Source organism: Arachis duranensis, chromosome 2, assembly GCF_000817695.3.
Source record: "Arachis duranensis cultivar V14167 chromosome 2, aradu.V14167.gnm2.J7QH, whole genome shotgun sequence".
Taxonomy (NCBI): domain Eukaryota; kingdom Viridiplantae; phylum Streptophyta; class Magnoliopsida; order Fabales; family Fabaceae; genus Arachis; species Arachis duranensis.
In genome coordinates, this window is record NC_029773.3 from 5,692,353 (window position 1) to 5,709,029 (window position 16,677).

At 31.0% G+C, this 16,677-nt stretch overlaps 2 protein-coding genes across 4 annotated transcripts in view; both read right to left on the reverse strand.

Annotated features, from left to right (window-relative positions):
• Positions 1-8,042, reverse strand: part of LOC107473115 (probable inactive purple acid phosphatase 29) — a 12,853-nt gene extending 4,811 nt beyond the window's left edge. Inside the window, exons 1-4 of one of the 3 annotated variants that reach the window (XM_016092659.3) lie at positions 7,564-8,042; positions 6,545-6,939; positions 4,707-5,169; positions 4,138-4,350 (exon numbers count right to left, since the gene is read on the reverse strand). In XM_016092659.3, the coding sequence (XP_015948145.1) occupies positions 4,340-4,350; positions 4,707-5,169; positions 6,545-6,939; positions 7,564-7,897 (1,203 nt within the window). In that variant the 5' untranslated portion in view covers positions 7,898-8,042 and the 3' untranslated portion in view covers positions 4,138-4,339. Of the gene's footprint in view, positions 1-4,137; positions 4,351-4,706; positions 5,170-6,544; positions 6,940-7,563 lie in introns of those variants that run through there. The other 2 variants (XM_052258027.1, XM_052258026.1) reach the window with 2 other exon arrangements.
• A 6,234-nt stretch (positions 8,043-14,276) lies between these two features.
• Positions 14,277-16,309, reverse strand: LOC110278119 (zinc finger BED domain-containing protein RICESLEEPER 2-like). The gene is made up of 3 exons (XM_021136275.1): positions 16,225-16,309; positions 14,394-16,171; positions 14,277-14,285 (listed from the first exon to the last, which is right to left on the reverse strand). The coding sequence occupies exons 1-3, from the start codon at positions 16,307-16,309 to the stop codon at positions 14,277-14,279; spliced, it is 1,872 nt and encodes a 623-aa protein (XP_020991934.1).
• Positions 16,310-16,677: the final 368 nt, after the last annotated feature.

Consider the following 16,677-nt stretch of genomic DNA (forward strand, 5'->3'; position numbering starts at 1 on the left):
TATGTTATTTTTTCATATTATTTTTTATAATTATGAAAATAATTATAAGAAATTATTTTGGTCAAAATAATCATAAAAACTTATAAGAGAAAGAGAGAATAATTTTGATTTTAGATTTAATTTTCTTATCATATGTCAATATTTTATTTATTGGTCAAACTTATGCCACCCTTAGCCACCAAAATCAATACCACCATAGAACTTCCCTAATTAGAATCAATTAAGATCAGCATCAATATTTATTTAATATAACTGTATATTTATTATAAAATATTACACTTTTATTGTTTTGATTCTTCTAGCATCTATATATATCCTTCTATATTGTATTATTAGAAATTTAGAATACACTCAATAATACATAACTTTTTTTTCAAATTACTCTCTTGCTCTTAACATGATATCAAGAACATATGTTTTTTTTCTCCATGAAAAATAGTTCATGCCCTTTTGTTTTCTCTTTTCGTAATGTTTTGTTTCTATTTTTCGCTCACCTTTTTGACCGCGTGCTTCATCACTGACCATACTATTGTATTCATCTCATCATTACGAGTCCAACGAATTCAAATTCGTCACCGAAAATCTCCTGACACGCCGCCGCAACTAGTTTTTTTCTCCTTTCCAGACTCATCCAACGTCGTCAGATTGAGCCCCAGATCAATGGCCTAGAAGCTATCCAAGTGTCGCGACCCGCAATCCCACCAGTCCCCACCCAACTCGCAACTGTACCCATCTGACCCGTTCGATGACCCAAGTGCCATCGTGTTAGGCCCAAATTTGGATCCGATATGGCCTATTAGTTGACCCGTGTGCTAGCTTGGCTGAGTTAGCGTTGACGTGTTTTCTCCTCCGTTCAGACGCTGCCATGTATCTTTCATTGAATGACGTGGCACATAGTGGGATCCCTCCTAAAATTTTTTAGTGAACTTTTTTCGATTTTGTTCTCTGTTTTCTTATTCTTTGCTCCAATCTTGCAGTTTCTTCTCTCTTTTTATTTTTGTATCTGCTATTATGGAAAAATCGGATATTTTTCAGTCTATTCCTGTTATCCTTAATAGTTCTAACTATGCTTATTAGGTTGAAGCCATGAGAGAATTTCTTAAAGGGAGCAAATTGTGGCGCTGCGTAAATGGTGATATTATTTGTCCTATTAAACCATCTGTGACTGAAAAATCAAAAGAAGGGACCTCCAAATTCAAAGAGAATGTTGAGAAAGATTTTACAGAAAAATTGGAAGATTGAGATAGTAAAAATTACTAGATTGTCACTTGGTTTCACAACACCTCTACTCCGGACATTCATTTACGGTTTGGGCGTTTTGAAATTGTTAAAGAGGTATGGGATCATTTAGAAAAATGTTATACTATTTCTAACCTCTCTCATTAGTACCAACTACTAAAAGAGTTTCATAGTCTTAAGCAAAAATATGGACAAGCAGTTTTTTATTTTCTTGCTCAGATGAATATTCTTTGGGATCAATTGACCTCTTGTGAGCCTATTCTTAAAGATTCAACTAATGTTAAGGCAAATGAGGGTTATTGCAACCGAACACGTCTTATATACAGTTCCTTATGACACTTATTGATGACTATGAGTTAGTTAGAGCTTCTCTTCTTCATCAGAATCCCTTTTCTAGTCTTGAAGATGTTCTTCCTCGTCTTAAGTATGAAGAAACGCGCCTAAGATTGACTCTCTATAAGAGTGAAACTGTTTTTGCTGGCATAGATAGAAAGGGTAAATTTTGTTGCAATTATAACCGTTCTGGGTATCTCTTCTCAGACTGTCTTTCTATTGAATGTCAAAAAAGCAAACAAAAATGTCACATTGGCTCTAATTGTCCAAAACTGTTCTGCCATTATTGCAAGCTTTTAGAACACTTGATTACTACCTCTCCTACTCGCTCACCACGTTCAGATCAAAACAAGTATCAATCTCGTCCCAACTACTCTAAGAATGTGTTTGCTTCTATTACTGTTGTTGTTACTAAATCCATCAACTCTGCTTCTCTCAACCCACTTTCTGTCTCTCCATCCCACATTGAGTCTCTCCTTAAGAAATTTCTCTCCTTTTCTAATAATACCCTTGCTGCTCTTTTCACTTCTCCAAGTAATTGTAAATGGTATTTTGATTCTGGTTGCTTTAATCACATGTTTCATTTTTGCCATCTTTTCTCATCTTTGTCTACCACTACAAATGTACCTTCTATCAACAATGCTAATGGTTTTCTCTTGCATGCGACACATAAGGGTTTTATTTCACAGTCAAATTTTAATTTCCTGATACTTATTTTATTTTTATTCCAAAATTAAACTTTAATATTATCTTTGTTGGTCAACTTGTTGATCTCGATTTTAATGTCAATTTTTCTATTTTTGGTTGTCGTGTGCAGGATCGTCAGATGGGACAGATCATCAAAAATTGTTTGGACTCGAGAATCTTCATGTTCCTTCTGTATCAAATCTCTGTGTTATTTCTTCTCCATCTACATTTTACTTGTGGCATCACCGTCTTGCCCATATTTCTTTAGAAAAATTGTGTCTTCTTATGTCTACGGGTATTTTAGGTCAAGTTAATAATGAGTTCTTTGATTGAATTTCTTGTCAAACTGCAAAACAACTAACTTTATCTTTTCATAATAATTCATCTCTTGTTTGCTCTCCTTTTGATCTTATTCACTCTGATGTTTGGGGTCCCGCTCCTACCGCTTCTATGGGAGGTGCTCGATACTTTGTAGTATTTATTGATGATTATTCATGTTTTACTTGAGTTTATCTGATGACTAATCATCATGAGCTGCCTCAACTTTATATTAACTTTGTTACTATGATTAAAATTCAGTTTTTCAAGGTCATTAAAATCTTCTGACACGATAATGCTATGGAATATCGAGACACTAGACTTTTAAGTTTTCTTGTTGCACGGGGTACTTTATCTGAGTTTTCTTGTAGTGGTACCTCTCAACAAAATGGAAGAGTTGAATGCAAACACCGTCACATTCTTGACTCCGTTCGTGTAATGTTTATTTCTTTTCCGTGTTCTGAGCGTACTTGGGGTGAAACTGTTCTTACTGCTGTTCATGTTATCAATAGACTTCCTTCTTTTGTCCTTGATAACACTACTCCCTTTAAGCATCTTTATCATACTTCTCCATATTACAATTCTATTTGTGTTTTTGGTTGTGTCTGTGTTGTCCTTCTTCAGCCTCATGAACATAATAAACTTGAATCTTGGGTTCGCATGTGTTGTTTACTTGGTTTTGGCACTGAACACAAGAGTTATCGTTATTGGGATTCTATCTCTCGACGTATTCGTATATCTCGTTATGTTTTATTCTGGAAGTATCACATATTGTCTAGTTTCTCCTCTTTTGAGTCAATTCTCTCTACTCAGTCACCATTTTTTACTAATTTCAATATTGATCTTTTTTCTAGTAATGATACTACAGGTTCTATCTTAAGTAAAAAAAGATTAAAAATGGAAAGTTGGTCATGTTGGCTGTTATGGGAGCATGGTTCCAACACATTTACACCAGCACCGGCCCTATCGACAACCTCTTTGCACACCTTGCTAATCATGGCCATGCTATTATTTTCGCCGTAAGTTGAACCAATTAAAAAATTCTTGTATAGATAAAGTATAGCTCTTCATATTCAGACATGTTCATCGTAAACATGTCTAGATATGATATGTTACATTTGTATTTATATAAGATTTTTTATTTAGATTGAGTAATTTGATTTTCAATTTATAATTATTTTTTTGTTTTTGCTGATCTTATTTATGTTTTACTATTTCTCAGGTTTTTATCCTTGTTAAGGACAATTGTGAATGAAATTATGTAAGTCTGTAATGAAAAATATTAATGAAACATGGTTTTGTAACTAATGTGGCTACTTCTATATCAATGCCATGCACAGATTGATGATTGAATATACAAATTCTTATTTTAGATTCAAAAAGTAACCACAATTTTTGCATAGATTATAGGACTGCAATTAAATCTTAAGTTATTATTCACCACTACTAAAAAATATAGCATATGCTCACACATGAAAAATGTTTTTAGTCTGTTGTTTGCAAATCATATTGTGATTCCAAAAAATATTAAAAAAATTAAAATGAACAATTTTTCATTTAATATGTATAGCTCAAGACAAAAAATTAACTGCTAGATAGCATCACAATTGATGAATCATGACCATCTTAACAACAATATAATTTATAACAACCTATAACAAACTCCAAAATAAATCATCTTCATGTCATGTATGTGGATACTATCACTTGTCTGCATCACTTTCTAAATTCTCAAAGTTCTCCACCATTTTGTTTGTTTCACTTATGATTTTCCTGCAATGAAATCCACAAAAGAACAACATAGAGCACATTAATTTTTTTAGTATTTAAGAACATGAACCTCTAGGCACTGATTTTTCACATGACAAGAACATAATACAAAAAACATAGGTAGTTCATAATTATGCAATAAACATTGTTCTAAAATCACATAATAATTTAGCACTGTTTACCTAATTTCCTTCAAAGAACTTTAGTTTACAACACAATAATTTTCCATCTCACTTTCCCCCTTCTCTTAAAGTAACAACATGATGATTTTTCATTTGCAATATGCTAAGAAAATTTAGCAACATAATTTAGTAACAAGAAAGCCAAAAGATTACTGCAAGTATTCCAGGATATCTTACTTCCAAAGCTCCTGCTCCAAAGGACTTGTCCATCAATTTGAGTAAAATTTTGATCGTCGAGGCGTTTCCAGGTATTTATTGACTTGACATCTCCCCAAGCTCCTTCCGGCGTCTTCTCCAAGCGAGCTACCACCACTCTTGATCTCCTAGACCATCCAGCCTTTCCATATGCATGGTATCCGAATCCTCCGGCATAACATAGGTTTATGCCGGTTAACTTACCACAGAAGTCATTGAGGTGATCATGGCCGGTGAAAACTGCCTTCACATCTCCGGCTTGGACTAACGTCGCGAAGAAGCCGGAGTTCACCTTAGCAGAACTAATGCCATTGCCATCTGGTTCAAGTTTGACACCTGTGAAGTTTGATTTATCAAAACTAGCATACTCAGGCAATGGTATATGAAAGTATGCAAGACCAGGAGCAGAGTTTTTCTGAGGCATTGGTCCACTTTTGTATGCTTTCTGCACAAGTAACAAAGAATCTCTGTTTAAAATTTAAATCATCTTATTTCGGTTCCAAATAGCTTAAATTTGAAGTGAAATGAGAAACCAAACACGCATTGTAATGGATAGGTTGTGTTTGTTTAAAAGTACAATATTAAGATAAGAATATAGAGACTCAAAATTATGTCCTAACTTGCAACCTGTTATAAACTTTTTTTTTAATACTAAACGTGACATGTAACTTGGTAAAAAGCCTAATATATATATAATTTTTTATCAAAATAAAACAAAAAATATTTTAAAAAGTTACGGTTTTTTTTTTTATTATTTACATGCAATATATTACCTTCAATCTTTATGACAATATCTAAACTTTTAAAGTATTAAAAATATAAAAAAAAGTATCATAAAACATGATAAATTTAATAAGATTTTAATTATAAAAAATTATTTACAGGCCTAACTAGTTTATTAGACTATTTTGTCTTGTGAGTCTAAACTTAACTTATTAACAAAAGGGTAAAGTATTAAATTGGTCATTTATATTTGGATGTAATTCTGTTTCGATTTTTAAGGTTTAAAATATCCTATTTAAATTCAAAAAAGTTTCATTTAGCTTCAATTTAGTCCTACAATGAGATCAAAGTTAAATAATTAACATAATGTCCTACATGACAGCAGTACAAGAACAACGTCGATAATATGGAGAACAAGTACAAGCTCCAAAGGCACAAAATCAATCGTAGATGCATCAATACATTTATTTATTATTCTCCTTAGTTCTATAGAAAATATTTCATTTAAATTGCAAGAAGAATGATAAATAAATGTATTGATGTATTCACGTTGATTTTGTATCTCTGGAGCTTGTATTTGTTCTATAAATTATCGATCTTTTTATTATACTGCTGTCATGTAGGACATTTCGTTAATTATTTAACTTTGACCTTATGGTAGGACAACATTGAAACTAAATAAAACTTTTTTATATTCAAATAAAATATTTTAAACCTTAAAAACTAAAATAAGATTACGTCCAAACGTAGAATACCAATTTAATACTTTACCCTTAACAAAATTATGACAGGCCAAGCTAGGTGTCCTATTTTCACCCCTAAAAGGATACAAAAATAATATTAAGTATTAAGTGCACAATTTATTTTTTTATATTATTTTTATTAATTTTTTATAATTATATTTTATATCTTATATTTTTTTTAAAATTTTGTCTGTAGAAAAAATGAGAGTAATTTATACTTTTATAATTTATTATTTTTTATATTTAATTTATAGTAAACAAAATATAAAAATATTAATTTTTGTATCTTATTTTTAGTGTTCAGTTTTTTCTTGTTCTCAAAACCAAACATAGCCTGTATATATAAAACGGTACCTGGAGCTTTTCGGATGTTCGTTGGAACCAGAGTTGCTGTGATGGCTTGATCCAATCGTAACCAGAAATTGAAGGAACCTTAGAATAATCTCCACTATCAATGAAGTAAAGATTGAGCACTGATTTATTTTCAAAATCAGTGCCTTCAACTCCTCCAACTTCTAAGTTATAGTTTCCAAAACCATCAATGGTGTGAACTTCTGAAGGGTTGAATTGAGACAATGTGTTCTTCATACCAACAATGTATTTCATCACTCCTTCCCTAGACAAGGATCCTTCTTGGTCATGATTTCCCAAAACAGCTACCCAAGGAATGTTTGATGCAATTGCAGGAGCAAATGCAGCATCCATTGATTTCGCCGAATCCGAGGAATCACGACCATAAATATTATCACCTGCCACATCACAATAAAAATTTGCATCTTAAGTTATCTTATACTATCTTTGTTGGGTTGTATTTAAGACAGAGAAAATCAAGATTTTACGTACACTTAAAAGAGTAAATTAAATACGTAAAATATGAAATCGTAACCAAATTTAATCATAAAATTTATCGGACTTAATAAAAATTTTGTAAAATCGGCCGATTCATTTAAAATTATAATATTAGAATATTTTTAAGAGTTAAATTGAAATTTTAGCTACGTTATATCTATCAGTGTCATTCGTATCAATGTATCTAGATACAAATTATAACTTGTTTAGCCATGCAAACTAAAAACCAATATGGTATATACACACTCCATTATCTTTGTCTTTGATTAGTAAATGTTGGGGTGTGACTATTTTTTTACCAAAACTAGAAACCTTAAATCAATATGTTCTTTAAAAGTCTTTTAACAAATCCATTCAAATTTTGAGCCAATTTGGGTTAAAATGAAAAATTACTCAAAAACACACTGAAAAAGTGAAAGTTAAACAACAGTAAGATATCTATAAAAATTAGAAAGAAATGACATGAAAATGTAAACATATAACAAGAACTGAATAGTGAACACTATATATATAGTATACAATACCAGTGAAGACAATGAGATTAGGCTTCTCAGCAAGGATCATTCTTTGAACAAAAGAAGTGGTGTTGAGATCAGAACAAGAACCATTCTGTGAAGGTAACACATTCAAGCAGAGTGTGGACTTTCCATTAGCATAGTGCATATCTGCAACCTGAAGAATCTTGAATTCTCCATTTTTGTCAAACCTCAGCTTCTTATGGTTCTGAGGGTTTTCATGTTTTTCCCCAAACACACAAATAGGACTAAAACTGAACAATAAGGCCACCAAAACCAGAACCATGAAGCCAAACCCCATCTCAATATTGGTGCCAAAAACACTTCTTTTACTCAAAACCATCACTATTTTCGGTTGGAATTTCAAGTTTCCTTAGAAATGGATCCGAATATCCCAATTCCAAGAGAGGAAAAATAAATAAATGAAAATCACACTATGAATGGAAACTTTGAAAGTATGATGTTATGTATGGACACTTGGCAATGATGTCTTTGAAGTATCTCACACGCTCTCATTTTATAATAATAATAATAATAATAATAATAATAATATTCAACTACCTCCACAAGTATATGGAATTATGGATCCTCTGAGTCTTCTCAGCCATTGACTTGTGCTGGTTCTTAGAAGAACTTGATGTAATTTAATACATCTAATGTAAATTTTGGGGTAAATTAGGTATATATTACATAATTCTACCAAAAGAAAAAATGTTACAAGGTTTTACTAGAAAAACATTTTCATGTAGTTCAAACGAGGCTAATTCGAATTACAAAACCCACAATAATTCGAATTATGCATTTATTGTATCTATGGAGTAAATCAAATTCCATTGATTCGAACTATAAAAAAACGTGACCTACATTAGTTCAAATCAATCTAATTCGAATTAGTACACTATTTTGACACACACAATAATTTGAATGGGTCTGTTTCAAATTTTTATAGTTTCCCTATCATTTTTTAAGTCATTTTAAAAAATTATATTACATGGAATTTATGTGATTACGTTGATGTTGACTAATTCGAATTTATGTGATTCGAATTATTGTGGGTTTTGTAATTCGAATTAGCCTCATTGAAACTATATAAAAATATTTTTCGAGTAGAACCTTGTAACATTTTTTTTTTGATAAAATTATGTAATATCTGCTTGTATTTGATTTATATATGTAATTTATCTTAAATTTTGGTTTGCAGGTAAATTTATTTCCGTATACTCTTAAAGCTAATGAATAACTATGGTAGCAAATTAAATTTTAAATCCACGACAAAATTTGTAGCTAATCTTTGCACCAGATTTCTTAAGTCACAAAATTATAAGTAGCTTGTATAGAAAATTTCGCAAATTAATCCGTAGCAAATTTTGCACATAATATTAGTAAGGAAATTGGTAAATAAAAAATTAGAGAAAGAGACAAATAAGACATTGACCTTTTTGATTCGCAAACATTTAAATTTTCGAGAATTTGAAAATACATTTACGTCTCTGATTTTTTCAAAACCTAAACATATTGATCTTTCATATTCACTTGGGTCTATCAGACCCAAGTAAAAAATCAAACGTGACTCCCGCTGTACTGACCTGGTTGATACGGATGCATATGTGAGAGAGTTTTTAAAATTGAATAAATTAAACTTAGGGATCAATGTGTCCAAATTTTGAAAAAGTCGGGGACTTAAATATATTTTTAAATCTTCGGGGAGTTAAATATCCGCAAACCAAAAAGTCAGGGATCAATTTATTATTTTCTCAAAATAAAAATATTCACAAATTAATTTTGTAGGTAATTTGTTTTCTTTTTTATTTGTTATAGTTAATTTGATAAATCTATATAAACTTCTCTGGACTTTCTTATAATTTGGATATGTTATTTAAGAATCAATCTATTAGACATATGATTACATAATTATAATTCATTTATATCTAATTGAATATAATTAAAAAAAATCTCTAGCAAATACAAAGTACGTAGCATGATTCTTTTGTCTATCAATAACTATTTGCATTAGTCAATGAATATAAAAAAATAGTCCATTATCCCAGTAATAACGAACTAAATTAGTATTTACAGTGAATCTCTAAAATATAAAAATATCAATAATCAACATTTAATTAAATAAATGAATAAAACAATGTTAAAATTATTTTGTCAATAAACTGAAATTAACACAGCCAAGTATAATAAGAAATGGCTTTTTTTTCTTTTCCATCACTTCTAATTTGTTTATCACTACAAAAAAAAACGTTTAATATAATCGAATTTAGCGTCACAAAATACTCCCAGCTTTAATGACGGATTTATGATTCCAACGATAAAACCGCTAGTAACAATTGGAGGAAAAACAAAAAACATTAGCGCATCCTTTAGGATCAGATTTACCGGTAAAAAAATCCAACGATAAACCCACTTAGTGAAACATATCGTTTTAGCAACTCACAATAGTTACTGTCAGATTTTTCTGATAATAAAACTAATGGTAAATGTGTTGTAAATTTGAAGCGTGAACCCGCTTTTCCTCATTCGAATTTGGCTCTCTCTTTTCTCTCTCTAACCCTCTCGCCTTCTATTCTCTCTCTACCCCTCTCATCTCTCCGGCAGCTTCCTCCTCTCCGGGAGTCACTCTTCGTCGTTTTTGTCGTCACTGTTGTAGCTGCCGCCATCGCCAACGTCATTGCCATCTATGTTGCTTCTTCTTCTCAGTTTTGGTGTTCTTCTTCAGGTAATACTTCTAAACTTATGGTTTTCTAAAATTCTGATTTATTGAAATAATTTACGAGGTTTATTTGCTATTTTGAGATTTCTGATTATTGTTGATTATTTAATTTTGAACTTTAAGGTACTGAACTTATTTAGTTTTAATTTTAATTAGAACATGTTTTAATTTGTGTTCCTTATTTAGTTATGGATTTAGGGTACTGAACTTGTTTTGAACTTAGGTTTTTTAAAACTATGAACTTATGGTACTAAACTTGTTTAGTTTTAATTTTAATTAGAACATATTTTGATTTCTGTTCCTTATTTAATTATGAACTTAGGGTATTAAACTTGTTTTAAACTTAGGATTTTCTAAAATTCTGAACTTAGGGTATTGAACTTGTTTAGTTTCAATTTTAATTAGAACATGTTCTGATTTGTATTCCTTAATTAGTTCTGATTTGTTCCGATTCTAATTATTAAAACATGTTTTGATTATTGTTGATTTGTTCTGAACTGGTTATTATAATTTATAAGGTTGATTTGTTGTTCTGAATTTCTGATTATTGTTGATTTGTTCTCTTTGTTTAGTTTTGATTAAAGACTTCGATAATAAGTCATATTAATTTTTAATATGTTTTAAGAGTAAAAATGATAGTAAATTCATAGAAAATCAAATATAAGATCATTTTAAATGACTTATGGATGATTTTTTATTTGCATACGGACAAAATTATACATGTAGTAATATGTATTGCTAAATGTTTGTGAAGTTAGAATGTGTACTTACCTCTTTTGTTTCATTTGATTTCAACGGGTAATGTATTTCTTTAACTAAGTTTAACATAGTTTATTTTGATTACATATTTTGAATTATGTGAATATGTTTAGCACATTTTTAATTGGTATGCTCTTTGCAGACATGACGACAGATAGAGATGTTGTGGATCAGCCTAGTGGTTGTGGTAAGGGTTTCTGCCGGTACCTCTGGAAATTCTGGATCCTCTCCCTCTACTTCGACTACCCCGGTGACGTCACAAATTGCGGGTGCATCAAACCAGCCGTTCATCATGGTCCCTAACCCCAACTACGTTCCCGCGTCTATGGCAACGACGCTGCCTCCATCCGCTCAGCAGCCCACTGTCTCGGTGATGCCGCTTCTAGCGATGGACATTGCGGCGCCGAAATCCTTTCACGAAAGCCAACCAACTGATGCCCCTCCACCACCTCCCATCGTACGGATGATGATTGAGCTTGATGGCGGGACAACGTAAGTACTACTTTAAGTCTTTTATATGCTGAAAGTGTTTGATAACTCGTGATTAGTGATTCTTGATTATTGATTCTAATTTTAGTGGATTTAGGGTTGTAGGTTTGAATTACTGAAAGTGTTTGATATATCGTTATTAGTGATTCTTGATAGTTGATTCTAGTTTTAGTAGATTTAGGATTGTAGGATTGAATTACTAAAAGTGTTTGATTTATCCTGATTATTGATTCTAGTTTAGTGAATTTATAGATGTTACTTCTTGATTATTGATTGTTGACAATTGGTGCTGTTTAAGTTAATTGTTGATGGATAGAATTTGTGGTGCATTTCAGTTATAGATAAAACTCTGTCAAAATTTCTTAAAAAAACTCTATATATTATGGTTATTTGCTTCTGAAGTTTTAATTTATATTATCATATTAGTTATTTGTAGATTGTTGATAGGTTTGCGCCAAACAACAACGGATATACTCAGGAGATGACCAACGTTATCAAACTGATGTACAATCATCCACGCCCGAGCTACAAGAAGATTCTTTTTGAGACTAAAGAGCGATGGTTTTAGAAGTTGGTGGTAAAAGCTTAATATAGTCAAACCTTCTTAGCTAGTTTATATCTTCTATTTTATTTAATACGATACATTTTTATTTAAAGTTTTTTTGTGCAGCTTAACTTTATATGGGACAAGAAGTACGATGCCCTCATCAGGAAGATATACGACCATCAAATGGGTAGGCAGCTACAACAGATACTAGTGACAATAATACTGTTGGTGGGATACGGACATCACCACCTTCTCCATCATCTCAGCAAGATCACAGAAATGATGATGACGACCACAACTACCAAAATTTTTAGTGATTAGGGTTTTATTTTACTGTTTCATTGTATTTATTTGATTTATTTAACTTTTAATTTATTTAAACATTTAATACTATATAATTAATTTTTATTATTTATAATTTAATTATTAATAGTGTAAAAAATAAATTGAAATAAAAAATTAAAATAAAAAAATTGCGTCATAATACTAAAACCCTTAATGTGCCGGGAAATTCTCCCAAGTCTTTGCCTTGTTCTGCTTATAGTTATGGGGATGGTATCGTAGCATGACAATATTATTATTATTATTATTATTATTATTATTATTATTATTATTATTATTATCTATAAAAAGGAACAAATTATATTTAATAAAAAAAGACACCCTGGTTTGTAACCTAAAACATATTTAATAATGTTAAAAAATATGTTTTAAAAATTATTAGAAATATTCTTAAAACATGTATTTAATATATTTTTAAGAATATGTAATCTTTTCCATACACAATATCATAATGAATGTACTTATTACTATCTTCTGTGACAGAAATTCATTCACTGTTTGGTTTTCAAATTGAAATCAAGCCGTTTGCAAACTTTATTTAAGAATTTATTATTAATAATAAATTATTATATACATAAAATAATAGATAAATCACTTAATTAAGTTAAGGGAGTAAAAAATTACACAAATCAGCCAAACCAAAAAATAGTTCATGAATCAACCAATGCACATTTATATATAGTATGAATTAGGTTGTTTCGAACATCATTTACATGTAATTTGAATCACCATGATTCGAACTACACACACATGCACACACCCACTAATTCGAATCAGGGTATTTCGAATTACACCCAAACACGAAACCCTAAGTAATTCGAATCTGGATGATTCGAATTATACAAAGTTTAATTCGAATTACACTGGTTCGAATTATACAGGACAAGACGTGTATAAATATGGTGTGAATGTGAATTGATCTCATTAGAGTAAGAAAATGGCTAGTGAAGAGAGTTTTATAGTGTTGATTTATCACGGAGGATCGATTAAGAGGAAAACACGTTCTGGTGTGAAGTTCACTGATAAAGATCCTCCCAGTATTTTTATTAGGCCTACGACGAGCTATGATGACCTTGTTAATTCTGTACTACAGAAACTTGGTCTGCAAGGCGTGAAACGGGTTAAGAAGTTTTTCTATCGCATTCCAATCTCAGTGCTGCAAGAAATCGTGAAGTATGATTGTTTCACGATCGGGAGTGATGAGGACTTGCAGGTAGGGGTGGAAACAGGTCAGGCCTGTAATAGAGTATGTTGGCCTTAGCCTGTATAGGCTTTTTAATGAGTATCGAGCCTGGCCTGTTGTTAAATCTGGCCTGGCCTGAAGCCTGTTAATAGGCCTTTTTCTAATAATAATTAAATTTAAGATATAATTTAATTTTTAAAATTATAAAATACAAAATAATAAATTTATGAATAATATTGATACAAAATAAAGACAAAATATCAATAAATAACTATTATTAATTAAAAAAAAAAGATAATATATATGAATATATTCCCACTTGACTATTCCAAAATATGTAACATATCAAAAGAAAAAGAGTTCATCAATATCAAGAGTTGTAACAAACCAACTAAACATAACATCAAATAAAAGCTAATAACTACTTAAATCAAAATACAGTAAAAAAAATGTTGGACAATTAATCGATTAATCCTCCAAGCTTGCAAGTGATTTAATATTCCTGTTCCAACACCTTGAAAGAAAAAAGAAAACATACACATATCATTAGATTTTTAAATAATATAAATGCAACAAATACTTTTTTATTAGTACAAAAGAGAATGTTCAAAATAAAATTGTGGTCATAATCTTAGTATAAGTGATATGATACTTCATTTATATATCATGAAAATTCAACTTTATTATTCTAACTACTCACATCATACCAATATCAATATTTTCACATTTAAAAAGAGAAAATATTTTCTATAACATAGATACTTAGTCAAAAAGAGAAATATTAGAAAGTTAATTTTTACCTTTGGTTTTTTCTTCAAACCATACTTGTTCCGAAGCCAATCTCCTCCACAAATGAGAGCTTCAATGGACTCTTGATTTAGTCGAGAACGATATTCATCAATAACTCTTCCTCCAGCACAAAATGAAGACTCTGAAGCCACCGTTGAGACAGGAATTGCTAATATGTCTGCTGCCATTTTAGATAAAACCTTGAATTTCAAGCTATTATTTTTCCACCACTCCAAAACACTAAAAGACTTAGAATTGCCTTCAGGAATGTAAGCACTCTCATCAAGATAAACTTTTAATTCTGATTTTGTTGGATGAATGACTTCTTTTTCTCGAACCATATTTAACATTTCATCAATTCCACTAATTTCAGAACTAACCACATTAGAAGAAGCAACTAGACTATTAGTGTTAAATCCGCTTATTATTGTCTCACCATGATATTTTTCAGCATATTCATCATACATTTCTTGCAATGTATTCTTCACTTTTTCAATATTTTCAGCAGCTACATGCTCAGGTTTGTAAATTAAAGGAAAACAGAATTTAATAACATGTAATTTGCACCTAGGATCCAAAACACAAGCGAGAGACATTACCATATTGCATTCTCCCCAATATTTGTCAAACTTTTCTTTCATTGAGGTTGTCATTTCTCTCATGAAGGAATCTCTATCTTCAATAGCATCATCAATTACTTGTTTCACTCTCCAAACTTCAGGAAGGTACAAGTTTGCAGTAGGATACTCACTACCAGAAATGACATGAGTAGCAAGATTAAAAACTTTTAAAAGTTTGCAAATCTTCTCCACTTTTCTCCAATCCTCTGATGATGGTTCGTAATTGTAGTGAGGTTCTCTTTCCTTATACACAGGAAACACAGATTTAAACTTCAAAGCCACAGATAACATGTTGTAAGTAGAATTCCATCTTGTGGGACAATCAATTATGAGTTTTTTCTCCTTCAAACGCTTGTTTTCAGCAATCTCAAAAAATGTTTTAAATCTTGAAACATTAAAATTGACATACTTGACACTCTCACGAACTTTATGAATAATACCTTTAATTTTACCTAGCCCATCTTGTACTAACAAATTCAGAATGTGTGCACAGCACCTAACATGAAACAAACTACCACCAACAGATAATGAGTTGTTATCTGAAATAGTATTCTTAAGAGCCCTTAGACATGAATCATTATAGGAAGCATTGTCAACAGATACTGAGAAGACTTTATTTTCAATTTTCCAAGTCTTCAAACACTTGAAAATAGCATCCGCAACATCAATGCCACGTCTAGGAGCAAGTACCTGAACAAAACTCAAAATCCTTTTTTGAAGATTCCATCCTGCATCAATAAAGTGACCTGTGATAACCATATATTTAACAATTTGATGGCTTGATCTCCACATGTTAGTTGTCAAACTTATCTTCCTAACACCTTGTAACAAAGCCTTCAATTGTTTCTTTTCAGCCTCATATATTGCCAAGCAATCACTTCGAGCAGTTTTACGAGAAATTTTATGAAATTCAGAATTGGCATATTGGAAGCCCCACATCCAAACTTCATCCTCAACAATGCTGAAAGGATGCTCATGAACCATAATTGCTGTAGCAATTATTTGTCTCATCTTCTCTTGAGAATATCTTGCACCTGGGGTCACAAAGGGATTAACACTTGAATTGAAAGGTTGAAATGGAATCAATGGTTGCTTCTTTTGTGCAGCAACATGCAATCTCCTTTGTAAGCAACTACTAGAATGCCTCCATAAATGTGAAGTACTAGCTCCTTTCCAGCATAAGAAAACATTGATTTGCTATACTTGCAAATAGCTTTTGTACCTTCAGAACTTTCAACTTGATTAAAATCATCCCAAATTGGTGAAGTCTTCTTCTTTTTTTGTAACAACAGTTTCATTACTACCATTTTCATCCATGACTGGTTGATTTGTAATAGTTATTGTGTGTGTTGGTACAATGCTCTGTTGTTGGTATTGTTGGTACTGACTGATTAATTTCTTCTCCATTTAAAGAAATAGAATTGGCCAATGGATTACTTGGAGTTACAGATTCAGAAATTTCTAAAGCTTGTTATAATGCCTAAACAAAAATTAACAGACAACATTATCTCATGATTTTTTTGGCTTTCATTATATCAATGGCATAAAGTAAGAACCTTTTAATAAAGAAAAAAATGATAAAATTTTATGTTCAAAAAAGTAGAAATAATATCACAACACAAACAAAAAAATCGAACTTAAAAGAAGATATTTGATAGAATAAAACCCTAATTGA

What these genes read in the sequence shown, in the direction of transcription:
- LOC110278119 (XM_021136275.1), bottom strand. Translation starts at nt 16,309, where the DNA reads ATGGTAGTAATGAAACTGTTGTTACAAAAAAAGAAGAAGACTTCACCA. An exon ending in TCAAGTTGAAAGTTCTGAAG is followed by an intron (nt 16,172 to 16,224) that starts GTACAAAAGCTA and finishes TATGCTGGAAAG; the next exon opens with GAGCTAGTACTTCACATTTA.